The sequence below is a fragment of the Prionailurus bengalensis genome, chromosome A1 (genome assembly GCF_016509475.1).
Source record: "Prionailurus bengalensis isolate Pbe53 chromosome A1, Fcat_Pben_1.1_paternal_pri, whole genome shotgun sequence".
NCBI classification, from domain to species: domain Eukaryota; kingdom Metazoa; phylum Chordata; class Mammalia; order Carnivora; family Felidae; genus Prionailurus; species Prionailurus bengalensis.
The window spans coordinates 18,993,754-19,014,576 of NC_057343.1; the positions used below are offsets into that span (position 1 = coordinate 18,993,754).

At 47.0% G+C, this 20,823-nt stretch overlaps 1 protein-coding gene across 3 annotated transcripts in view; it reads left to right on the forward strand.

Moving 5' to 3' along the window:
* The window catches only part of SLC25A15 (solute carrier family 25 member 15), a 59,432-nt gene that overhangs the window by 7,147 nt on the left and 31,462 nt on the right, over positions 1 to 20,823 (forward strand). The window contains exons 1-2 of one of the 3 annotated variants that reach the window (XM_043577902.1): positions 15,578 to 15,755; positions 18,695 to 18,819. In XM_043577902.1, the coding sequence (XP_043433837.1) occupies positions 18,765 to 18,819 (55 nt within the window). In that variant the 5' untranslated portion in view covers positions 15,578 to 15,755; positions 18,695 to 18,764. The other 2 variants (XM_043577911.1, XM_043577922.1) reach the window with 2 other exon arrangements.

Consider the following 20,823-nt stretch of genomic DNA (forward strand, 5'->3'; position numbering starts at 1 on the left):
TGAGCCGAAGTCGGATGCTCAACCGACTGAGCCACCGAGGTGCCCCTCACGTTTCATTTATATTGTGAATTACTTTTCAGTCACTAGCATTACCTGTATATGTGATTCGTTTTCCAATAAATATGTTGGTTTGTTGTCCATTTTATACCAGTATTTGCTGATACCAATGTATTTATTTTTTAGCGATAGATTTTATATTTTATCTTCAGCGTTGGTAGATGTTACTAAATATCCAGAATTTATGACTCCATCTATCAATAAAAGAGGGTTATTTTACGTGCAATGCTTCAGTGTAAAAGAGTGCATAAGCCTTTTTCCAACAAAACTAGGAGGTACCATATATATCTGCAATATGGTAACTGGTGATAATAACAACACTAACTGCCATCACTGAGCACCAAACAATCTATAGGTCTCATTTAATTTTCTGAGTGACATCAGGATTATCCAATGCAAGGTAATTATGTGCCACAGCAGAGGGATGGCACCATGTAAGAAGGAGTCCAGGAAGAGTCTATCAATATTTGGAACTCCAACCAGCCAGGCTGGCAGTGGTATTGGTTGGTACATTAGGATTGTTCCTTGTGAAATACGCCTGCAGAATAAATCCACTTATCCAGCACTTTTAGCTAGTCATTTCAACTTACTTGTGATCCCACCAGCAAAAGTAGCAAATTATTATGAACACCTTTGCCAAGACGATGTACTGGCTGAAAGTTCAGAGGAGAAATGAGCCTAGCTCATTTGGGGCGTAGCTTGTCACGACGTTTCCCGATTTGGGTGCAGGATGGGTGGGTGTGTATGGCAGAATGTCAGATGTAATATTTCCCTTCTTTTTTCATAGTTGAGGGAAGAGCTCTTTTGTTACCACACCTTCCTCCATAGGAAATTTTTATCTTTCCCTACTATATAAGTGTATTTCCAGCTAATCTAGGCTATAAACCTAGTCAAATAACAGTATCAAACACAGCCTAAAATAGATGAATGTATGTGTTTATATAAAATAAATGTAGATGTATTAGTATAAATATGTAATACTTAACTATGTGAAAATCAAGTTGTGGTCTTAGAATACAAAGATGAGTAAGACTTCATCCATGCGTCCAGGGGCTGGTGACCTGGTCAGACTGACAGATAGGTTAACAGATAGTGCAACAGTATTTACAAGGCATTATGTTCAAAGCTGCGCAGTTACGGGGGGGGGGGGTGCGGGGGGGGTGCTGTGAGGGCCCAGGTGGAGGAGCTCCTGGGTCACGGTCGCCTCTTCACTAGGTCTTTAGTGCCCAAAGCTGAAGGACAGTGTAAGGTGGGAGGGGCAGGGAGGCACCTGCAGCAGGACACGTATGGGAAACGGGACAGAAGAGGAAGTGGTTTTGTGCCCTTCGGCTCAGACTGTCTAGATGCTTTGCTTTTCCCTCTCTCTGTAAAGTGATTCATTCTCAGCAGATTTATGTGTAAAATTGCTTTGGATCTCAAGTTTATGAAAGAGCAGGATCATGTCATTCTAACATGGATTGTGCGGCGTAAGACATAGAACCAGGATGAAACGGTGCTTAGCAAATAATTTCTGGAGACGACAGAAATGTTTCCAGGCAGAACTGTCCTCAGCCCAAATTCTGAAGCCTCTGAAAATTCCTTGGTTGCCCCACTCCCACCCCTTGCCTTTTCTTTTATATATATATATATATATATATATATATATATATACATGTATTTATTTTTGATAGACAGAGAGACACAAGTGGGGGAGGGGCAGAGAGAGAAGGAGACCCAGAATCCGAAGCAGGCTCCAGGCTGCGAGCTGTCAGCTCAGAGCCCGACCTGGGGCTCGAACTCACAAACCCTGAGATCATGACCTGAGCCGGAGTTGGATGCTTAACCGACTGAGCCACCCAGGTGCCCCCCCCACCCCTTGCCTTTTCATTCTGTCCCTGGGGCTGTGTCTATGCTGCCTTCCGCTCCTCAGAGCCTCCCTGCTCTGGGCTTCACCCAGGCCTGGCACTCTGGCTAAGCCTCTCAAAATTAGGCTTCTTCTCTCCTCACCTACCTGTCAAACTGCCTCTCTCTCATTTATGCCCCAGAATGACAGCTATATAATTCGACTAACTTACCCTAACGGATGAAAGCCCAAATTGCGGTTTATTATAAAGCCATTGCAAAGAAATTTAATTTTTAAAAGAAGAGCTTTTACATCCCAATAAACAAAGACTGTAGCTCCAGATGAGATGGCCTTTGTTTTTGCTTTCCTGGCTCTCTCAAATTATGTCCTAGGGAAAGGGCCTCTCTGCCCTTGGGATGTATTTGTAAGGCTCAAGTGCCCTCTGGAGGCAGAAATAATCTCATGCTACATAAAACATTTATGCCCTGGTGTGGGTGTGTATGTGGTGCTGTGTGTGTGGAGGTGTATTTGTGTGGTGTGTGGTATTGTGTGTGGGGGGGTGTATGTGAGTGTGTGGTCTGTGTGCGTTGGTGTGCATCTGTATTTGGTATGTGGTGTATGTGTGGTATGGTGTGTGGTGTGTGAATTTACATCCCCACCCAAGACTACAACTGATTGGCATCTGATCTGGGGGTTCCCTCCTACCTCCACCTCCCGTTCTAGGCCCCCAGTCCAAGCCACCATCGTCCTGGGCTTTGACCATTTTAAGTCACCTAACGGGCCCCCTTCCTGTCACTCTCACTCTCCCGCAATTTCTTCCCTACCCAGCCACCAAAGCGATCATTAATAACTTAATTCAGACCATCTTTTTCACCTGTTTCAAATCCTGAACTGGCTTCCCATTGCACTTTGACTATTTTTCCCCCAGAGGGTAAGATTTCCCTTCATTGTCACATCAGTCTGACAAATAAGCCTAACACAGCCCGGAACACTGAGCAGGTCAAGTGCCAACACAGAGGCCTGCCAACAGCAGGAGAGAGTAATCCAGTCTGTCTCCACGTCCCCAGCCTGGAAAGATAATTCTATTGGACAAGAGCGAGGGCAGCTGACAAACACAGTAATGCGCTCTGTAGACATTTCGAGCGGAGGAATAGAAAAGCTTCCCAGGCGGATTCTGTGCAGGGCAAGGAAATGGGTCTAAGTGCCCTGAATGCCCAGCTCTTGCCTATGGCTCCCACCTCCTGCCCCAACTCTCTCCTCCCCTCACTCACTGCATGCCAGCAACTTGGGCCTGTTCTTCACAGGCACAACACAGCTTTGCTCTAGGATGTTTAGCTTTGGCACGGAATATCCTTTTACCCGGAACATTCTTCTCGAAGGTTGTCCCATGATTGCCTCCTTCACCTCTTTCCAACTTCACTCCACAGCCACCTTGTCAGTAGCGCCGCATCGACTGAAGCCAGTCTTCCCACTCCAGCATGTTCCCACTCCATCGTGTTGCCCGGTTTCACTGCCTTCCTAGTGCTCATCACCTTCTGAAACCATCTCCTTTCATCCACTCGACCCATTCACTGAGTGCCTACAGTAGGCTCTGCCTCATGCGGTGGGGCTACATCAGGGCCAAACAGAGAAGCCCTGCCTCGTGGAGTATACACATCTTGTAACCCTTTTGTTTACTTATTTATTGTCAGCCTCCCCCACTAGAATATAAGCTGGGAGCAGAGACCCTGGGCCGCCTTGTTCAGCGATTTATTCTTAGAGTCTAAAACTGCCTAGCACATCAATCGTGGTCAATCAATATTGGTTGAATGAATAAAATGTTTAGATTTTTATTAGGGTACACGGACAACATTTTAAATTCCTATCATTGTGGCAAATTTAATTCATTCAATTAGTATTTAACTATAAAAATAGGGACACCTCGGTTAAATGTCTGTTGATTTTGGCTCAGGTCATGATCTCACAGTTCATGAGTTTGAGCCCCACACCGGATTCTGTGCTGACAGCACAGAGTCTGGGATTCTCTCCGTCTCCCTCTGCCTCTCCCCTTGCTTGTGCGTGCCCTAACTTGCACTCTCTCTAAATAAATAAACATTAAAAAAAATAAGGCAAACAAGAAACCTAAGAAACCAACGACCTATAATAATTGTTAGCACTTACTGACCACTTACTATGTGTCGGGCACTGTAGCAAGTGCTTTATATTTTTTGCCTCATCTTACCCTCACAAAATTCCACGACACAGTTAGGATTGTTCTCCCCTTTTGTAAGATGAGGAATTTGAGGCTTAAAGAAGCAGTCCACCATCACAAAGCCATCGAATGAGAGCCAGTCTTCAAGGACAGAACAGTCTGGCTCCATAGTCCATGCCTTCAACCTCCTCTGTGCTCTACACCGTCCACATTTGCATCACAAAGAATGTCTATTCACTGGCTCCCCCTACCACCCTCTGAATAAACTCAACACGCTTAGCAGGGCGTGTGGGACCCCCGGAGATCAGCCCTGCTCCTTGCTAGCCTCTTCTGTTACCCTCACCTCCTATCCTGCACTGAACCATCGGGGCTCCTAGACTGCCATGCTCTTTCTCCTTTCTTTTCTTATAATTGTATGGCTTGTTCCCTCCTTTGAAACTCCTACTCATAACTCCTTCTCATACTTTAAGACTCAGCCATTACCTCCTCCAAATATGGCCTTCCTGGTTCCCTGGGCTTGGTTATGTGCCCTTTCCCTGTTGCTCCCTGGCATTCTGAACATGCCTCTACAACACTCAGCCTTCCCTCGCTGCAGTCCCAGCTGTTTGGGAGATGAAGCTTCCCTCTTCGCCTCTAAATTTTCAGTGCTTAGCACAAAGCTTGGAACAGAGATGTTGGCTAAATGCTTTGAATGATGGTTATTCATTTGGGGATTGGCTGAATGCCATGTTTTAGTATTTTACACATGGCAGGGAAAGAATCCTATTATAAAGAGAGGGTTGGGGCGCCTGGGTGGCTCAGTTGGTTGAGCGTCCGACTTCAGCTTAGGTCACGATCTCATGATTCATGAGTTCGAGCCCCACACAGGGCTCTGCGCTGACAGCTCAGGGCCTGGAGCCTGCTTCGGATTCTGTGTCTCCGTCTCTCTCTCTGCCCCCCCCCCCTCACATTCTGTCTCTCTTTGTCTCTCAAAAATAAATAAATGTTAAAAAAAATTTTTTTTAAAGAGAGGGTTAGAACGTGACATGTGGAAGTCTTCATTGGTGAGATCACATGGGCATTGGGGATAGTGGGGATGGGGTAGTACACAGAGCATCAGTGGTAGAACCATATCTCTCCCTCATTCTCACCCCAGAAGATTTATTCTAATCATCCAGCTGGAAAAATAGATGCTGGGATTTTCCCCTCAGGCCATCTGACTCCAGAGCCTCCAATAATCTCTAGGCTATGTTGCCTCAAATATACTGGGCCTTCCAAAGAATGGGTGCACCCCTTGACTTATCCTTTCAGTGGTTGTATCTGTTTTTCCAGAACAATTTTCTAGAAGCACTTTTTATTTTCGCTTTTTAAATTAAGTTTCAAAAAAATCGAACCCAGGCATCTTTTTCTCCTCCTCCTCGCCCTCCTCCTCCTCCCTCTCCCTCTCCCTCTCCTTCTTCTTCTTTAAAGTTTATTTATTTATTTTGAGCGAGAAAGAGAGCCCACGCACATATGAGTGGGGGAGGGGAAGAGAGAGCGAATCCCAAGCAGGCTCCACACCACCAGCACGGAGCTGGGGTGGGCCTGGAACCCACAATCTCTGAGGTCATGACCTGAGCCGAAGTCAGATGCTTCACCAGCTGAGCCACCCAGGTGCCCCTAAAAGCACTTTTAAATTTTTTTTTTTCAACGTTTATTTATTTTTGGGACAGAGAGAGACAGAGCATGAACGGGGGAGGGGCAGAGAGAGAGGGAGACACAGAATCGGAAACAGGCTCCAGGCTCTGAGCCATCAGCCCAGAGCCTGACGCGGGGCTCGAACTCACGGACCGCAAGATCGTGACCTGGCTGAAGTCGGACGCTTAACCAACTGCACCATCCAGGCGCCCCTAAAAGCACTTTTTAAATGTTTACAAATGACTAAGTGTCTAGTGATGGGTGCACAGAAAGATGAAATGATGTACCCGAGTGTATACACTACTGATAATAGAGCAATTTGCCTCTAGACTCTTAGACTATCTTAAAAACAACTCAGCCATTCATTCAATTACTCGTTCTACAAATATTTATCGAGTGCCACAGCATGCCGGCTATTGTTCTAGACCAGCAATGTTCAAGAAAACTGTCAGTGATATTGAAATGTTCCTTATCTATCTTGCCCAATATAGAGGCCACTAGGCACATGTGGGTATTAAGTACTTCAATGTGGCGGGTGCGACTGAGGCCACGAATTTACTTTATTTCATTGTGAGTTCAAGTTAAGTAGCCACATGTAGCGACAGGGTGCCGAAAGGGACAGTATCATTCTAGATGCTAGAGAAATCAGTTAAAAGCAAAGATCCTTGATCTTGCCGAGTTTACATTTTGGGGTGAAGGTAGAGGTGAGAGGGAAAGAGAAAGTGAACAAGAGACATAATAAATAAGTATATGGTATAGCATATACAGTGCAGTATAGAGGAGCTGGCTTGCATTTTAAAGCAGAGTGGTCACATCAGTCTTAGAACTTTCTGATCCTTTGGTTAGGATAATTAGGTCTGATCCAATTTCAGCTCCAATCTCTCTCCTTCTCTCCTCCCCTTCCTCTTCAGAGTTCAGCTCCCCAAAGATGAGGCAGGAAGGCGACAGAAAAGGCAGGCTTGTCTTTTGAACTGGCCTTGCTCTGGGTCCAGCTGGTGCTGCTGATCTCTGCCCGGGTGAGGGCCCTTCAGGGAAAGTGGGGTGGGGCTCTCTAGGGGATAGTGTGCAGGTTTCGTCTGGCCCCCTCCATGGTGGAGCACCCCCTCAGACAAGGGCGGCCATACTTCCCTTCTGCTGCCGTTAGCCTACCCCCAACGCCTCCTTCAGGTGATGTATTACCTCCTTTGGCTCCCTGGGCAGCCTTTCTGTAACCATATTCTCCTTCATATGCGGCCAGGGGGATGGCTGAGAACCCCGATGTCCTTCACCAGGCCACTATCCCTACAAACCAGCTGGCCAAGCCTCCCTACCTTCAGAAATCTCTCTATGAGAAATAGGCATCAGTCCTTATGTCTGTGAGACTTGTACACTCCTGCTGCCCCAGGACACACAGCAAGCCCTTCGGAGACTCCCTCATCATGCTCACCTCTGCTTGGACAGTAACTGCACCATGGAGGGTACAGACTTGACAGCTCACAAGCCACCAGCTGGGGAGAGAACTAAATGTATTCCCTTCCGTTTTTTAAAATGTTATTTACTGTTTTTTAAATCTATCTATCTATCTATCTAGAGAGAGAGAGAGAGTGAGAGAGCATAGGAGAGGGGCACGGAGAAAGAGGGAGACAGGGAATCCCAAGCAGGCTCTGCACTATCAGCATAGTGCCTGACCCAGGGCTTGACCTCACAAACCATGAGATCAAGACCTGAGCAGAAAGCAAGCGTTGGATGCTTAACCAGCTGAGCCACCCAGGTGCCCCGATTCCCTTCAAACTAACTGGCTGGCTCAGTTGTTTAAGCGTCTGACTCTTGATTTAGGCTCAGGTCATGATCTCATCGTTCATGAGTTTGAGCCCTGCATCGGGCTCTGCGTTGACAGTGCAGAACCTGCTCGGGATTCTCTCTCTCCCCTTCCTCCCCTGCTTGTGCACTCCATCTCTCAAAATAAATAAATAAACTTAAAACAACTTTAAAAAATTACTATTGAAGTGTAGTTGACATACGGTGTTATGCTAGTTTCAGAGGTACAGCATAGTGATTTGACAATGCTATGCCTCACACAACACTCAAGTGTTGTCACCATCTGTCACCATACAACGTTATTACAACATTATTGACTCTATTCCCTATGCTGTACTTTTCATCTCTGTGGCTTATCTACCTGATAACTGGAAGTTTGCACTTCTCAATCTATTCCTCCCACCCCTCCCTGCAATCTTTTGGCGACCCACATGATTTTGTGAGGGGAAGGACAGGCATCTCGACAAGCACCCTGCACTCTCCCTGCACCTCTCAGTTTGTCTAGGACTAATGACAAACATGTCCCTGCCACCCAATCCATTTCTCCCCTGGTTCAGACTGTGACAGTGGAGCCTGGACAAGGACAGCTGGGCTGATGTGTGAGAAGGCAGTGGTCGTGCCACCTCTCGGTCAACTCTACAAGGAGTGGTGCTATTCACTCATCATGGCTCTGTCTAGAAGGCATGAGGTTTAGCACCTCTTCTTAGAGTCTTAACAGCAGTTTAGGACAAGAGGAATCAGCCTTCCTGATGTTAAATCACAAGTGTAATTTGTAACAATATATTAAGTGATCAGTTGATACAACATCCCTGGCACTATAATATAAAGACTTCTTTTTAAAAAAAAAGTTTATTTACTTGTTTTTGAGACAGAGAGAGAGAAAGACAGAGAGAATCCCAAGCTGGCTCCGCACTAAACCACCCAGGTGCTCCTAAAGATTTCCTTTTTTAAGGGGCACCTGGGTGGTTCAGTCGGTTAAGCATCCGACTCCTGATTTCGGCTCAGGTCATGATCTAACTGGGAGATCGAGCCCCACGTTGGGCTCTTTGCTGACAGCACAGAACCTGCTTGGCATTCTCTCTCTCCCTCTCTCTCCCACTCACTCTCTCTCTTTTTCTCAAAAGTAAATAAGTAAACATTAAAAAAAGATTATTGTTCATTCTGGCTCTCAAGCCATATTTTATTATCACTATTTTCAAAAATGGTTATGATCTGACATCTAAATGAAAGTATCAGTGAAGAATGTGTATGTGCCTCTAAGAGTTAGTAACTACATACTTCCCATGTCTAAAACAAATTAGCCTATAGAAAAGTATCCATTGCAGATAGGCCCATTTGTGGGGAAAGAAGATCACAGACACTTACAATGTTCATGGTGGTCAAGTGTATGACAGTGATGCAATCCAACAAATTTATTGCAACGATTCATTTTGACGAGAGTGCCTTAAAACCCACCATGGGCAAAGCCCAGGCCAAGTGAGGAATAAGTCAGTTCTTGTGCCTTAGCAGGGAACACTAAGTAGATTCCACTACAGGGGGCTTCAGGGCTCAGCAGGTGGCTCCTCCCACCCATCCAGCTGAATCTTCCAGCACCTCTCAGAGCCAGACTGCTGCAATTCTCCAAATGAGTTGTGTTGCTTCCTGCTTTGCTGCCTTTGCACACGCAGTCTCCTCTGTTAAACACACACACACACACACACACACACACACACACACACACACCACACATCCAACAAGCCCCAACTGGAATCATTTGCCCCCCAGGACAGCAAACTCAGACTTAATCACAGTCTCAGCTTATCCCAGGAATGTGACCTTTCAACAGTCAATATGAAATTTCCTAATCAGCACTAGCAAGGTGATGTCTCCATGTTAAACCCTACTGTTCCATTTCCCCATAGAAGAAGATTACCTGGGCTGAAACAATCCTTTCTTTTCTTTTGCAAGTAACTTCTTGCGACACCTTTCTTCCTATAGAAACCTTCCATTTTGCACAATTCCTCGGAACTCTCCTCTGCTTGCCAGATGGAATGCTGCCTGATTCGTGAATTACTTAAAGCCAATTAGATCTTCAGATTCACTTGGTTGAATTTCGTTTTGTAACACCTCTGATGGGAATGCTCAGCCTGTCTGAAGTGGACATGTGTCATGTTCTCTGGCTGCTTGGCATTGTTTTATTTATTTTTATTTTTTAATATAATTTATTGTCAAATTGGCTAACATGCAGTGTGTACAGTGTGCTCTTGGCTTTGGGAGTAGATTCCCATGATTCATTGCTTACAGACAACACCCAGCGCTCATCCCAACAAGTGTCCTCCTCAATGCCCATTACCCATTTTCCCCTGTGCCCCACCGCCCCCATCCACCCTCAGTTGGTTCTCTGTATTTAAGAGTCTCTTATGGTTTGCCTCTCTTCCTCTCTTGTTTGCAACCATTTTTTCCCCCTTCCCTTCCCCCCATGGTCTTCTGTTAAGTTTCTCAAGATCCACATGAGTGAAAACATATGATATCTGCCCTTCTCTGACTCATTTCACTCAGCATAATACCCTCCAGTTCCATCCACGTTGCTGCAAATGGCAGGATTTCATTCTTTCTCATTTGCTTGGCATTGCTCTAAAGCCCTGCCTACATTCAGGGAGTTTCCTACCAAGTGACTCCTTCCTCTTCAAGACAAGCCAGAAGTCTCGCGTTCCCGGCCCCCTTTGCAGATCCGGGTACAGGCACGTGACTCAGGTTCCATCCATCAGCTGCATCTACGTGGTTTATCAATTTGGAAATGAGCTAGTGAAGGCGATGGACATGGTGTGGCAGTGACCTGTCAGGCAAAGCTGGCGGCAAAGGTGCCCAGCAATAGTTCCCACGCAGAGGCCCTGGCACAAAAGGGACAGTGGTACAGGCTACAACATCTAGAAGCTCTGAAGGAGGTGCACCGTGGTTTCCACGGCGGAACACTTCTGCAGTGTGTTCTGGGATTTGTTTCAAGAAGTTCTTCAGGGTACTCCATCTTCTCTCCAGCGATGGTGAAAGTCACCCAGCATCCTTTTTTTTCGTTTTTGTCTTTTTTTTTTTTTGAGAGTACATGTGCATACGTGTGCAAGTGGGGGAAGGGCAGAGAGAGAGGGAGACAGGATCCGAAGTACGCTGACAGCAGAGAGCCCAATGTGGGGCTCAAACTCACCCAACTGTGAGATCATGACCTGAGCCAAAGTCCCACGCTCACCCAGGCGCCCCCACCCAGTATCCTTTTTATAAATTGTTCCTGTGCTCCAGAGCTGGCTTCTGTTGATGGCAACTAAGAGTTCTGAGTGACATATCAACAGGCTTTCCTCCTAAGGGGCCATTTGTCTTTCAAAACCCACCCTGACATGGGGGGCCCCTGGGGGTCTCCCCGGAAACCCTCTTTTCCATCATTTATTCCCTTCTCTGGGATGCCGTCCTACCCACACCCCTCTCGCTGCATATCCTCCCCAAATTCTAATTATTTGTTCCTTCCTCCTCTCCTTGGATGGAGGTTTCTCTGAGGCTAGCAATTGTCTCTTTAATTTCTGTATTTCCAGCACTTAGTGTGGGTTGACACAGAGCCAATCAGTGCTAAATGAACATTTGTTACTGATAGGAAGCAGTGAACGGATTTGTTTGGGAGAACTAGGGATCATGAAAAGGCTTTTGAGGTGCCTGTGTCTAGTACAGGTCTTGGTAAATAGCAGGGGGGTTTCAACAGGTAGAAATTGTTGGGACTGTCCAATTGCAGCCCATGGGGACATACGGTGTGCTCTTTAAAAATGTTTTTTAAAGTTTTAAAGTTGAAAAAAATTGAAATAAAATAATATTTTGTGACAGGTAAAATTACATGAAATTCAAATTTCAATGCTCATAAAGTTCTTCTCTGACTTATTTGGCTTAGCATGGTACACTCTAGCTGTATCCACATCATCGCAAATGGCAAGATCTCATTCTTTTCGATGGCTGAGTAATATTCCATTGTATAGATATACCACTTCTTTATCCATTCATCAGTCGATGGACATTTAGGCTCTTTCCATAGTTTGCCTATTGATAGCGCCGCTACAAACACCAAGGTGCCTGTAGCCCTCGAATCTCTCTTTTTGTATCCTTCGGGTAAATAACGAGTGGTGCAATTGCTGAGTATTAGGAGGTCACTTGTTGTGATGAGCACTGGATGTTGTACGTAAGTGATGAACCACTAAATTCTGCTCCTGAAGCCAATATTGCACTGTATGTTAACTAGAATTTAAATAAAGATTGGAAAAGAAAAATAAAAACTTTAAAAAAGTTTATTGGAACACAACCTACTTACCTCTTTACCATGTCTATGGCTGCTTTTGTTTACAACAGCAGAGTTGAATAGATGTGACAGGGATTGCATGCCCTGCAAAATACTTACTGAAATATCTACCAGCTGGTTGGGCCTTTTCAGAAGTTTGCTTGCTGACCCCTGTTCTAAACCAAATATGGTAACTCCATTCTCTTCCCAGTGTTTATGTTTGGGCAAGCATGAGACTCAGTTCTGGGCTAATACAAGGGGAAGCTTAACAGGGGAACTCCGGGAAGGATTTTTTGTGTGATAAAAAGGATATGGAGAAGGCTTCCTTCCTGCCCTTGTGTGTTGCATGTGAAGGTGTAATAGAGCTATGGCAGCCACTTTGTGATCATGAGGGAAAAGTCAAGAGAATCACAGAGAAGCTGACCGAGATACTTTTGAGGTATTAAATTAACCAACTCTGGAACTTCCTATTTCTAGACTTCTTTTTATATGCAAAATAAATATATTAATAGTAGTTGGGCGTTCTTTTACTTGTGGCCAAATATACCCTAAAACATACGATTTAAGAAAATTATTTTTTAAAATTATGTCATAGTATTTCCTCTTATTGATGATCCATTGAATTGTATCCATTTATGGGCATTTATCCTAAGTTTTTGCTATTATAAATTATGTTTTTAAAAATATTTATGTGACAAATCCAAATCTAAGACTCGTGAAATATACATCTCAGGTGATTTTCTTTCTTTCTTTCCTTTTCTTTCTTTCTTTCTTTCTTTCTTTCTTTCTTTCTTTCTTTCTTTCTTTCTTTTTTGCTTGCTTATACCCTTAAAAGCTGTCAAGGAAAAGACAAAAGAAATTCCCCCACCCTTAAAATATTGTCTTAACAAAATCTTTCATGGGATACAAAATACCGTCTTATTCCACATAGATGAAAAAATCCAAATCCATGTTTTTTGCAAATACAAACTCTACTTGATTCCAAAAAAGATTTGAGAGAGTCTTCAGTAAATGTTACATCAGCAGCCAACAATATTCAATAGGATTTGTGTAATGGGAGTTGTGTAATCAAAGCATTTTTTCTTCATTCTCATTAATTAAAAGTACCCTTGAATCAGAGATGATTTACATTTTTGAATTATTTGCAACTGCAATTAACACTTTGCTCAAACACATCCACATGGTATTAGGGCCAAAACGCTTTAAATAATGAAATTATTTCTCCTTTTGGTATCATTAACTAGTGCATTGTGAAATACTGTTGAAATAGCAAAGTCTCCCTTCTCCACGTTAGCCACTCTGTCCCCTCACCTCTGACCTGTGTTACACCTGCCCCCTCAGCACACTGTCAGCTGCACTAATGCCCCTGGATTACACAATCCCAAGTGCAGCAAACAACCACCGGAGCAAAGGGGTCAGTGCACCGACTTGCTTGTTGTTTGGAACCCAGATCTGAGATGCCACTGGGTGAACCTACCTGTATTGACAGCAGGGATACAAGAATCTAAAGTCCTTGTTCTCAAGAGGCCATCGGATTCCTGGGGAGTTACCCTCAGAACAAAGTTCACGCGGTCACTTTCATGATTTAATGCCAAGCAGGTGATTTTTTTCCAATCAGTTCTCTCTCAGCTTCTGTGAGCTGTTAAGCTCTTCAACACCTTGTAACTGTGCCTCTATTGCTAAAGCAAAGATAACAGAAGGAGCCACTCCTGTGAGGGATTTTCAGCTGCGGAGGTGATTTTATACAATATCATGCAGGGAGACTTATTTCGGGAGAAACAACTGGTTCCTGAAACCCTCTGGCTTTTAAGAGGAAGCCTTCTGGGAGATATTACTGTGGAGGGTCACCGTTACGAACATCAACTTCACATTGGACAGAACTTTGTGGAGTCCCAGCGCTTTCATTAGTACCTATATAAATTTGGGCAAGTGTTGAGCCTCAGTTTCCTTCACGAGCATCATTGGTGCCAGCCACGGGGTAAGGCACCAGGATACAGTAAGGAAGACAACAGGGCAGAGGCTATGGGATGAGAGTTTGTGCAAAAAAGGTAACTTCGTAAGTTAGGGGTTAAAATGTTGCACAAATGTTTCCTAGTTGTTTCTCTTAAGTTCATGGGAATAAATGGAAGCTAAGGTTGTTGAGGAGAGGTGAGGGAGAGAAGAAATGTAGCAGGAGTGAGGAGAGCCTGGAATAGCCTTTGAGAGAGTAGAAGAAGGGGCTCAAGGGAGACAGGACAAAGCATGAGACTGGCTGGGCGCTCAGCAAGGGTGCATGCGGTGCACTGGAGAAGCCTCTGCCCTCGTGGTGGATTGCCCCAGCAGGCTCCCAAAGCAGCAGTGGCCCACGTGGTGGACTGTTCCTCCAGGATCACAGAGATCAGAGGCCGTGACGCTGTCGCGTGAAGGCTGGGGTCTGAAAAGGTTAAATGGCTCATTAAAAGTCATACAGATTTTTACCCAAGTATGCTGGCTCCAAGTTCAGTGCTTTTTCCAATCTGTAACTGCGGATCTGGATCTGCCCTTAATTAGGGTTCCTTTGGACCTCATTCTAGTTTGCAAAAGCCACTGGACCAGGGGATACTGAAAGTCCCTTAGTCCTATGGGGTGTTCTAACTGTAGGTTCTCCTTAGTCTGCTTCCCACCAGTTACGACACAAGCCACTTTGGACAAGTATTTCAAACTCCCTGGCTTGTTCCTATAATTGCATTCTGTTTCAGAAGTTTGACTTCTAAAGTGCTGATTCTGTGAAAAGTCAGTTTTGTGCTGTTTTGAGGAGTGCCCCCATTGATCAGGGGTCTGGTACCTTCATGGCACCGCCTACCACAGGAAGGTCTAGTCCCTCCTGCATTCACCTTAAGCACTAACACAAGTCACGTGGAATATTTGAGTCCCTGCCTCCTGCCCCCATCACTTTAACTTACATTGGCATTAGCCACATGCCGCATCCAAACAGGGCAAACACAGATTGTAAAAGAAAAAGATAGCATGGTTTAAGGAAGAAAACAGTGTAGAAAATGAGAATAAATGCATGAAGACTGAACCAAAGGAATCAGAAGGCTATGACCGAGTTACACTGAGCAGCTGGAAGCAACGCTAGACCAAGTTGTTTCCAATTGAGTAGGTGTTGGCTCTTTGGTTTAGGACACTAGAGAAAATGCCTTTACTCCCAGTATAAAAGATTCCTTGAATAGTGCTTTTTCATAAAATGTCGGAGAGCCATAGAAATAGCCTATAATTCATTAGAACTGAAAGATCAGAGAGGCCGACTGACAGCTAGCTTTCATCGGTTGGGTGTACTTTCTCCAATGTCATTGGTGAAAGCGGAATTCCGTGCGGCAGGCAGAATGGGAAAAATTGTGTGTGTGTGTGTGTGTGTGTGTGTTTATGGCAGTAAACGAATGTGTTTTTATCACTACAGTTTCCAGTACTTTTGTACTCAATTATAGTTTTTTTTTTTAAATTTTTCAATTATAGTTTAAAATTGAGGCCTTGAGTCCCACCAAGGTAACCCAGCCTAAAGACTCAGTGGGTCCTCCTAACTCCTGACACCCCCAGCCCCCGCCCCGAGGTCTAACTGGGGTCTTGCCTCTCACGAGGGCCCCGGGAACCTGGAAGAAGAAAGGCAACCGGGACTCCGAGACCTCTGCCCGCCCGCCCGCTCCCGCGCTCCCGGCGCCGGAGACCCGCGAGCTGCGCGGCCAGAGCGCGCCCGCCTCCGCCGCGGACTTCCGCTTCCCCCGCCCCCCGCCGCCGCCGCCGCCGCCGCCGCCGCCGCCGGGGCGCTCCTGGGCCCGCGGGGTCGCCGCCCCGTGTGCTCCCGCGCGGGAGGGCGGGGCGGAGGGCCGGCCTGCGGCCGCCGCGAGTGTTAAGCGGCCGCCCCGAGCCGCGGAGGCAGAGCCGGGAGCCAGCGGCGGAGCCCGAGCACAACGCGGCCAGCCGGCGCGGCGGTGAGCGCAGCCCCGGCCGGCGCTCCGGGCTGCAGGGAGCCCGCGGGAGGAGGGAGCGGGACGCGGGCGGGCCTCCGCGCCCGGGCGGCGTGACCTTCCCCGGCAGCCGGGCAGGGCTCAGGGGTCCGCGGCCCGGCGCGCCGCACACGTGCCCAGGGGCCCGCGGGAGCTGCCGGCCGGGGCTCGCCGGAGACTCGCGGGCTCCGCGGCCTCCTCCCCGCGGTGCTCACCTGCTGGGAACGTTGCCCTCTTTGCTCCCTCCGAGTGTCATCAGGCCTCCGGGCGCCGCGCCGCCGGTGCTCCAGCCCGGGGTGGGGGTTGGGGTGGGGGACGGAGGCGCTTATGAATGGGAGACTCCTGCAGGTTGTTGGGGGCAGAGTCAGCGAACGCTGAAGCTGGGAAGAGAAAGTTGGGAGCGGTCTCCCTGAGCTGCCCCTGTGCCCTCCAGGACCCCGAGCCCCGGAGCAGGAGCGCCTGCCTGGCCGGCGTCCCAGCGGCCAGACGGGTGGGCATCGCAGCGCCTGGTGCCCCGGCTCTAGTGACCTGGCGGGCGGGCGGCCTCCTCCCGCGCCAGCTTTGGCCTGAGGCTGGAGTCTTTCCTCAGTGCGCGGAGTTACCTGGCGGAGAACGCGACCTCAGAGGATTCTCCCGACCGAGAAATTAATTTCCCCAGGGAACGAGAGAAGGCCTGTTTGGCTCTGTTGTTTGTCTCTCCTGGAGTCAGACTCGCGTGTCCTTTGCAGGAGGGGTAAAGGGACGCTGAAAGGATTCGGCTTTTCAACAGGCTCAGGAATGAGTTTTAACTCCTGCTGACCAGTCTTGCCTCCCTCGGGGCGAGCCGTATGTCCTCTTCAAGACTTCTTGAAGCCTTCTTAAATTACACAATGATTTAAGTCCGTTGCCCACGCGTTCTGAGTTGGTCTGTTCCCACCACTGTTTAGTGTCCTAATCTAGAAGTCGTTATTTGTAGGATTCAATGTGTTTAAGTTTGGCTTACCTGCAGGGGTTGAATTCACACTGGCGACACAGTACGGTCTATGCCTGCCTTTCTTTGTGAATTAAGAAATGTCCACACCCAAACAATTGACCACTCTGAGAAGCCACATTTGGTTGGGCCCTGTGTGACTCTTCTTTCTGTGTGCTTCCATTTTTCCTCTAAAACGCAAGGTTCAGTGTTTATTTTTTCCCTTTTTGGTCAGGTTGGAATACTGTGGAATTAAATACTGGTTGGTAAGCACAGACCCAAAAGGCAAGACTTGAGTTGAGTCCACTGACTACTTATAAAACCTTGGAAAAGCCCTTGCTTACTGGCCTCAGTTTTCCATCTGGAAAAGGGGGAGATTGGATTAGGACCCTGATATCCTTCTCGAGGTGCCGGATGGCCACCACCTTATCAGCTTTATTTTTTCCTTAACTAATCCCTATGCCTAATGTGGGGCTTGAACTCAAGACCCTGAGATCAAGAGTCCCCTGCTCCACGGACTGAGCCAGCCAGGCTCCTCCCACCTCATAAGCTTTAGTTATTGATCCTGCCTCTCCAGTCCTATCAACACAAAACCCATGTCTTGTCTAACTTAGTTGCTTTTTCAAGTCCAGTACTGTGCTTTTGTGGTTGCAGTTTTTGGTAAAGAAAGATTCTTAGTGTCTGGTCATTGGCAACATGCTTCAAGTGGCTAAACTTGTGAGTGGATAAAATTCTTTTCTGCTGATGTTTAGGCTGACACTGGCCTTCATTAATGATCCAGCCGGCCCACCACCCTCTGAGAGGTGGCCTGATGAGCACAAAGGTCTTTAGTGTGATGAATAAAAATTGTTCTTTGTTATTCACAGATAAGTCACTTACATAGCTTGAAAACCACACAGAATTGGTTGCTGAATTGGTTATCTTAATATTCTGTCAATGAGCCACCTTTCCTTTTTTTAATCCATATTTATAAAGTCCCTCCCTCTGCAATAGGTGATTTTTGTGTAAAGGCAGAGGAGTAAACTCTAGTCCTCCCAAACTTCTTGGGATCTAGCACAAGCCTGCTGAATCATGATCATTAGCACAGAGGCCTGGGTAACTGAGTATTAAGTGCCCCAGTGATTCTTATCAAGCAAATTGAGCACACAATTGACCAGGTGTTACTTTTCAAAATGTGGTTGGGGGCTCAGTCATTATCAGCCTCATCTCGCAGCTCGTCATGACTGGCAGGGTTTCTGGTCCCACGTGAGGCCTATCTCATCAGAATCTAGTTTCACGAGGTCCCCAGGTGATTTGTGTATACGTTTATGGTTGAGAAACTCTGGAAGGGACTATGATGATCATGTTTGGTGCTATGCTTCATAGCTCTAAGAACACCTGTCCCATGTCACTATTTGTGATTGCCTTTGTATTATAATACTTCTATTACTCACTTTTTATATGTGGGGACCCCTAGCTTTAGGGGCCCAAGGGGCCACACTGCAGGTGGCAGAGCAGGCGTTCAGACCCAGGCATGTGTCACCCTGTGGTGCTCCTAACCCATTCCTTTACAGACCTACCGTTTCGTGACTTCCTTTTAGGGACCCAACACAGGCTGCTGTCTGAATTTAGAGCTGAGCCTAGTGGACTGATAGCTCCACTTAGGGCTCTGAAAAACTAGTTTGATGTGGCTTGGGTGTCTGTGGTATTTGGCATTAAGTTGTAGGCTTTTCGGAAAGGTCCGTTGAAACGCCCCTCCCCCCACCCCTCCCACCAGTGGCTATAGCATTGATACTCCATTTTTTGACTTGTGAGTTTTTTATGAGGAGGTGGTGGGTGGGGAGAACGGGAGGCCAATTTCTAAGCTGCACTGACACTTTTGGCTGCCTTTTTTTGGAGAAATGTAGAGCCGATCTCCTGGCTCCCAGAAGTTGAGGTCCCAGTAGATGGTGAGCTGCGGAGGCCCCACTGATGGAGAGCTCTTGTCTCCTCTCAGGGATATGAGACATCCATCGTAAGCTCCAGAGAGTTGCCTTCTACGGAGCCCAGCAGAGGAGTGGGCAAACATGAAGTCCAGCCCTGCCATCCAAGCTGCCATTGACCTTACAGCGGGGGCCGCAGGTAATTCCAGGGGAAACCTCATCCTCTATTCCTCAAGTACCTGCTATGAGTGAGCTCCAGTGAAAGGGTGAAGAGAAGATTACCTTTGTCACTCCAGAAGCAACATGCTTTCGCCTTGGAGTGGATCCATTTAACGGATGTGTAATACTGTGTTCCAAGAACGGCCGAAGGTAGAGTAGTTCCCTTACAGTAAAACTTTGAGTCAGGGTACAGAGTGGGAATGTCCTCAGTTTACAGCCAGAAACCCTCACAGCTCAAAGCTGAAGTCACTTGTCCATTGTCACATGGCTGGGATATGCAGGTGATATGGGATTTTACTCCAAGCCTGGCAATCAATCTGCAGAGCCCTTGTAGTCCCGGATCACACTGTGCCACCTCTCCAGGGAAATCCCAGTTACTGCCCTTATTACTGCCAACGACAGGAAGGAGGACACCCTTTAGAAATGTCTTTGGTAAATGAGATTGATATTTGATGGTTTCTGCAGCCCTAAAAGGAAAGGAGAGGCCCTAGGATTTGCCAGGGAATGGTGGGCTGGACTGGGGCCGAGCCCCAGAGTTGACCGCAGCCCCATAGGGCACAAGTACTCTTGGGCTGTGCTTGTAACACACAAGCCACTCTCTAAAAAGATTACCTTTGCTCAGCCTGAGGTCAGTAATTGGAAGTGCATGCATAGTAACTTGGTTCTCTAGGTTCCTGTGTTATTTTAGGGGCAGAGAAGTGCTGGGATGCTATTTCCCAGATGAGAACCCTGGTTTACCCTTGCCCCTTGTACTGATTCTTCTAATGGGTCACAGCTCCTGGGAGTGGAGAGGCCAAGAGGGGTGGGTTGCCCATTGTCCTCTTATCCAGTGGGACCTCCTGGGTCAACACACCAAGTGGGCTGCCACCTGTCATCCTGTCATTCCCTTAATTGTGAAGAAAGTCACAGTTCTGATGAACCAAGGGTCGACCAAGGTAGGCTAATGAGGAAGGCTATAGACCGTGCATTGTAGACACTAGTAAGTGCAGGCACCAGCTTCCAGGTTGAGACCCCAGGAGGGTCCTGGTCCAGGAGTAGGGGAAACTAAGGGCTGCCTAGGTTTTGCCCCACTGGCCTCTTGGCTGCTGAGTGCCTTTGGGTCGGTCCCTTACCCGACTGCAACCCTTGACCACATGTTCCATCCCCCACCCCACTCCCTATGCCACATTGGGAAGGCACCATGGGAACGGTGGACCCATTTGCCTACCTCTGGCACCTTCTTAACAGTCCTGTGAATGCTCTGGGCTCAGTTTTTGTCTCTGTCACAGGAGGGTATTTAACCACATGAAAAATTCTCAGCTTTTGGAATTAAACGTCCCTCAGTCAGTCTATCAAAGATGTAGAATCTGCTGTGATAGGATTTTCTTTTTCCTGTGAAGGCTTTTCTGTGTGGACAGGTGTTTGGGTGCCACATTTATAATTTACAGTACACTTTAAAGATCTAAGTAGCAAGGGTATTGTTGGGAGTCTGGCGTGTAAGGCACTTGCTGGTGGACATGCTTTTTTGTTTGTTTGTTTAATAATATTAACATGTTTTGGGCCCTTATGTGTATGGCATTTAATTATCCTGATAACTAGGTAGGATTTCTTCCTGTACTGGTAACACAGGGTCACCCCTCACTGATGTAGATTGCCCTGTATTTACCTTTGGAGGACAACAGGCTCCTTTGCAGGGGTCTGTGCTCTAAGCCAGCAGTGCTGGCAGAGGAGGCTCCTGTTAGTGATCTGGGAACTCCCTCTGCTGGGAGGTGTGTGCAGTGCCAACAGCCCCACTTTGGAGGGGTCTCAGTCTCCCAATGATGGAGCTAGAAGGGCCTTTAGAAGAGACCATTGGTTCTAACGCTCACTGTATATGTAGAAAAGAGACCCAGAGAGGGACAGTGGATTTGGTCATGATTGCACAGCTAGATGGTGTCAAGACAGCGCTAGGACCTTGGATGCTTGGTTCCTTGACAGCCCTATTGTCTTTGTTTTAATACTATGT